We start from the raw sequence: 5,820 nt of genomic DNA, 5'->3' as shown, positions 1-5,820 counted from the left end.
GCCCTTTACAGCTCAAGTGGACCTTGCTTGTTGTATGATTTACCCTCTTATTCCGTTCAACTAACACGCCCTTCATAATAATTTATCTTTTAACACTCGAGACATGGAAACCAGACTATCAAATTCACAACGGGCTTGTGGCGCAAAAGAAAACAAAATGCAAAAATTGCATACAGGTAGTACAAAGAATCACAAGTTTAAAAAATAAAACTAACACAGGGAGGAAACAATAATTCAAAAAACACTTAAGGAACATTTATGCTCGCACGCACACGGACTGATTGTCTCATAACTAGTCTTTCTCATAAATTAAATAGTGCATCCAGGTTCATGTCAGAGCTGATCTTTCTCTCTCGCACACACACACACATACTTTATAACACACACTCATGCACAACGCTTTGATCAAAGGGGCCCTTCAGCCTGCCAACAAAATTTTAAAAAAGACAAGAGGGTGGTCTTTAAGGAGCTTAGAAGAAAACCTGACCTATCCCTCAAACTCAACCAAGTTAGGCTTGGATCTTTCGCTCTCTTGATCTTTTTTTTTCCTTTTGGTCAACGAATTTGTTCCGTGCCCTTGATCAAAGTTGGGGAGAAGTCAGCCTGAATGTTCAATAAGTTAACCCAACAAGTGAGACAGTCCTGCTCTGCCCGAGGTAGAAGTTGGGGGCCTGTGTTCATGGAAAAAAAACGCCGCACTTGCTGCTCCCAACCCTGGACTTTAATTTGCCTGTATAGTCTGCAGTTTGTGAAAATTGTTCTTTTTTTTTTTCGTCCCTCACAACACTTGAAATTTCCACGCTGCTTGGTCTTTGTAATCCAAACAGTCCGCGTTGAAATTGAGCTTCCACGAGGAGGCTGTTTGGTCCTTATAGTCCAGGCAGTCTGCAGCTCCGGTGAAGCCGAGCCCCGCCGCTCCGTACGCCGAAGAGGAGAGGGAGGACGCTGGGCTCAGGTGGCTAGATACCCCGTTGCTGCCCATTGGGCTCATGGCGGAACCCGCCGCGGATAGCTGGTGGTGCATAGGCGAAAGGTAGGAACCGCAGTCCATGCCGGTGAAGTAGGACGAGGAGCCCGTGTAGCCCTGGTTGTAGCCCGTTGCCTGGGTGTAGGTCATGGGGTACGAGCGCTGCATGCAGGAGGAGGAGGAGGTAGAGAGCGGGTCGGAGAGAGGCGAGATGGAAGCCGGGCTCCAGATGGAGACAGGCGCCGCGCTGCTGCTGCTGCTCACAGCCGGGATTGGGGTGCTCGAGGGCGGCGTGAACTGGCCGCTGGCTCCGCTCTCCGAGCTGGCCTCTCTTACCGGGGAGCCTTTCTTTTTCACCGGTCTGGTCACGGCCTTGTTCTGCACCCCTGTTTGGGTCTGCTGGGCCTGCTGGCGATGTTTGGCTCGTCTGTTTTTGAACCACACCTGGAAGGGGGAAAAAACATATTTGAATTAATTTAATTTGCTAAAAATTTAAGCTTTGCGCGTGAGAACCTAACTGTCCCCCACAATAAAATATTTGTCAAGCATTAAACTGTAGTGTGAAATTAAAATAAATTATTAAGGGCGCTATGTTCAGAAAAGAAGCTCTGTTGCTTTCCTGATTATTCCATTTTTTATTTTATTCTCATTTTCTTTATGGTCAAAGTGCCCAAACTTCAAACTACAAGAAATAGTAAGCCAGTTTTTGGGCTGTGTCTTTTAGCAATTAACTGTGAGAATCAGTGAGGGGAAAATGATCACGTATTGTCTCAGACAAGCGCTCCTTCAAGTGGAGAGGACACTTTGGCCTCAAGTGGACCATCTAATTTCGCCGGGGACACAAAGAACCAATATCGACCTTCCACAATACACTGTGTGGTTAAGGTATATTTGACTCACTTGGACTCTGGATTCGGGCAGGTTGATCTTTAAGGCCACCTCCTCCCTCATGAAGATGTCAGGGTACCGGGTCTTGGCGAACAGATTCTCCAGCACATCGAGCTGGGCCCGAGTGAAGGTCGTCCTCTCCCTCCTCTGTTTGCGAGGAGCTCCTGGTGAGAAGGGGAGCACGGTGGTTAGAGGGAAATAACGAATACACATTGGCTTTGAGGGCAGCAGATTATCTTCAGCTATACCAACTTTCAACTTGATTCCTTATAATTCTCTTTTTTTTTTTTTTTTTTCTTCATGATATACAACAATGCAGTATAACTGGATATGAGATACTGGATTTACAGCTGTAATAAAGGAGAATTAGGCCTACAGGGGGTTTTTCTTGGAGTGTAAATAATGTAAATAGGTACTCAACAAATTACTGGTAATTAGTCGAAACTCTGGAGCTGTTTAAGAGACATCTTTCTCTTTGGTAAAATGGTTGCCCCCTCGGGTTTATTACCTTGGTATCCCACTGAAGGATGCAGCAGGTCCACTCCTGAGGTAGATAAGCTCAGTCCGTTCACCGTGTACGGCGGTTGCTTCAAATAGGACATCATGTTGGCGACCGGTTGAGGAAACACCGCCGAAAAGAAATAAGAAAAATCTGGCAGAAAATGTGTGTTTTAATCCTCTCGCGTCTCCGCTTGCTATGTCAAGTCGTCCGAATGAACCTGAAGCAAGACATAAACAGAGTGTTTTGTTTTGTTTTTAAGAGCGTTTAGGTCAGTCTACGTCCACAGGTTTTTACGCACAGCCTTTACGCACAGCGGTGGGTTTAAAGAAGTGGGCGTCCTCGGACTCGCAGGGCTCTTAAAGCGGAGTGGAGACCCCCAGCTGTCCCCTGCTGGACTGAAGATGCTCTGTCTGGCTGACAGGCGTTTACGCCATCACCCCCCCTCACACACACACACTAACTGCTAAAATAGCCCCGCCCCCCCTTCCCCAAACACACTCCGCTCCTCCTCTTCTAGTACCACCAAAAACAAAACATTGTCGTTAAAATGCGCACACTCGCTGGCCCCAACCGGGCTCTCAATTAGCATATACCCACAGGTTGAGCAAAGCTAAATAGGCAGCTGATTGGGGGCCATTTGCAGAAACAAAGCCCAGTGTTGACCGATAAGTAATGCTGATAACAAAAGACTTAAGGGGACAAACAAAGAGGCCAATGCTGCAAACTGAGCTCTCATTCAAACACAACCGAGCATCTTCATTGTTTGTTTCCACTAAAAACCCCTTCCTGCATTGAGATGTAACGAAATTAAAATGCGAAGCGCAACTTTAACAAATAATTTGCGACGTGGAGACATTCCCCCATAAGTGAAGGCTAATTCTGGTATATTACGGATACTCCTCGGGGTGACTCCCCCTCCTTCCCTAATGAATTGCTCCCGGTAATTAGATTTGGAAGGTGAGACTATCGAAAAGTGTTGATTAGAGAGGAGCACTTAATCTTAATCTAAACAAACAAGGGGATGGGCCCACTGTACATTTATCTGCGGATACCACTGGAAATAAAAAAATAAAATAAAAGTATAGGGGGGAGAAAAGACTAAATGTGAGTGTCATATTTATTTTTATTGGATTTGATGCATTTTTATTGTATTTTTCATGAAAGGATAAATTAAAAACTACATTGGTATAACTTTATAACGATGGAAAATATTAACAACAATCACGTCAGTGTTGTGTCGTTATAAATAGGCCTAGTAGAAATTAAATATAAAAAAATACAAACTTAAAAATATTAATTAGCGTGTATTTTAACTACATTGCAATAATTTTGGTTATAAAATATGTGATTTTAAACGCATTTGTAGGCATCTGTTTCTTATTCTTATTCTGTAACAGCTAATTAGGCAAACTTCCATCTTTCTTTCTATACTCTATCTGCAGCTGTGTGAGGCCTGTCCTACCTGTAGAATAAATTCCCAGGACCCCGCGGCGCTCCTCCTCTCTCCAGCCTGCTTTTTATACAGCCAATAACGGCCACTCCTATACTCAATCTGTCACTTTTGTCACCCCCGGCTACCGGTTGCTCCACATCCGTTCAATAATAAATACCCTGCCCGGCTATTAATTATTATTGGCTACCAGGGATTTTTTTTTTCTTTTTCTTCTGCTGCTGCTTTCTGTAAGAAATTAACGAGATAATCCGGACGGCACGCGCTGGCCTGATTACAGGACGCCAGCCACGACTCCGCATTGAGGCCTCCTTAATTTTCTGCGTCACGAAAATAAAACAAAGACTGGCATTGTATTTATCAGACCAGCTGACTGCCAGACAACCCTGCTCCCCCACTCCAGATCCCCCCAAACAACCCCAACAACTTACTCACTTTCCTAAACTGACACACGACAAATTATTATTATTATTATTATTATTGATTTCAACGACACTATTTTTTTTTTATAATATTCTTATGTAAAAAGAATATTTTTTAAATAAATGAAAACAGAAACAAATTCAGATTTTTTTTCTAAAATAAATTTCAAAATAAAAAATTAGAACATTTTTGTTCCATTTGAGCTCAGCTTTAATTAAGTGGAACCTTTACTTTGATACAGCAATAACGTGACTTAACGTGACCTAAGGTTTTCGCTCCGTTTCTCAAGCATGAGAATACGTCCAGAAGTCTGCAGTGATCAGTTAGGAGAGCGTGTTATCTGAAGTTGTGGATTGCTCCCGCTATTCATCGGCTGACTGCCCCTTTTCTCCGAGCATGCAGCCCACGGGGGCGAGAATAGAGGGAGAAAAGTTTCCCTCCAAACACGCCTCCCCAATTATCTCCCTGTGGGCTATCTCCAGTTTCCCCCGTCGACTTCAAATAAAAACAACTCCCAACTTAATGCAACACGAAAAGTATCAATTTAAATAAGCCACTTACTTCAGCTGCTTGGTTTTTTTAAAGGCCTGTCAATCGGCTTTGATTAATTTCCTTCCGGGTAACCTTGTTGGATCTGGATAATGCTGAGAGATGCTCAGTATTTATAGTGAGAGAAAGTGAGTGTGTGTGTGTGAGAGAGAGAAAAGGAGAAAGAGAGACAGAAAGAGAGAGAGGGAGGAATTTCGGCAGCCAATTGAAATGAGAGAAAATATGATGGACAGAGGTGTTAAAGGGTGCAAGGTGGAGGAAAGTGGCACCCTGCATGAAAACATCAGCTCAGCAGCATCACCGTAGAGCCAATTTTCAGGAGCTGAACAGATCACTATTTAGGGCTCCTCTTGACCAAAAGCCAATCTGTGACCATCGAGTGATTTTAAAAGCGTGGGCCTGCTAAATAAGCAGACCACGGCGAGAAAATAAAATGAGTCACAGGGTGTTAAGCTGCAGCCGTACAGATTGAATTAATTAACAAAATAAAATAAGCTGAGCAAGCACATTTTTTCTTTTTTTCTTTTTTTTTTTAATTGAGGCCCTTGTGTGTTTTGTTGCATGAGGTGAAAATAACTTCTTGGGGATCTGTCACGGTTTGATTCTGTGTGTAACCCTGTAAAGGAGATTTAAGAGAGAGGGAAAAAAAATGTTGGCCCAGGAAGCTGTGTGCACCCCCAAACACCAGCCTGAAAAAAAATAAAATAAAAACATCAGTGTGACCTGTGTGTCTAAAATTTTCTTGGTTTCATCATCAACCACTACCCCCTCCCCTCTTCATCTCCAGTTTGTGTGTGTGTGCATTTTGGGATTAGATAAACGTCTGTGTGCTGGATTATCAGGCGAGCTAATTCCGCTCTGCTCTTTTCGCTGATCTATAGTGCTCTAATTTAATCCCAAAATGAAGTGCGGATTAAAAATAAAATAATAATAATGTTTTATTTGATTCCATTCAGACAAAACTTTTGGCCTCTGCAGTCCTAAATGGAGGTTGGTGCTCCGGAACAAGCAGCAGGTTAGAGAACTAATTAGGAGTCTGTG

The 5,820-nt window shown here is 43.3% G+C and overlaps 1 protein-coding gene across 1 annotated transcript; it reads right to left on the bottom strand.

The window, feature by feature from the left end:
- Window positions 1–715: 715 nt before the first annotated feature.
- On the bottom strand, window positions 716–2,598 carry LOC311499046 (homeobox protein OTX2-like). Its single transcript, XM_084559878.1, has 3 exons — window positions 2,364–2,598; window positions 1,868–2,019; window positions 716–1,411 (listed from the first exon to the last, which is right to left on the bottom strand). The coding sequence occupies exons 1-3, from the start codon at window positions 2,458–2,460 to the stop codon at window positions 779–781; spliced, it is 882 nt and encodes a 293-aa protein (XP_084416004.1). The 5' UTR covers window positions 2,461–2,598; the 3' UTR covers window positions 716–778.
- Window positions 2,599–5,820: the final 3,222 nt, after the last annotated feature.

This window comes from Chelon labrosus (genome assembly GCF_963514085.1).
Source record: "Chelon labrosus genome assembly, chromosome: 14".
NCBI lineage: Eukaryota > Metazoa > Chordata > Actinopteri > Mugiliformes > Mugilidae > Chelon > Chelon labrosus.
Note: the sequence above shows the minus strand (reverse complement) of the source record. Positions and strands in the feature narration are given on the sequence as shown.

Bases quoted from the DNA above. Each gene is read 5' to 3' on its own strand.
- LOC311499046 (XM_084559878.1), bottom strand. From the start codon at position 2,460: ATGATGTCCTATTTGAAGCAACCGCCGTACACGGTGAACGGACTGAGC. The intron at 2,020-2,363 runs GTAATAAACCCG...CCTTCTCACCAG, and splicing joins TCCTTCAGTGGGATACCAAG to GAGCTCCTCGCAAACAGAGG. The intron at 1,412-1,867 runs GTGAGTCAAATA...TCCCCCTTCCAG, and splicing joins TGCCCGAATCCAGAGTCCAA to GTGTGGTTCAAAAACAGACG.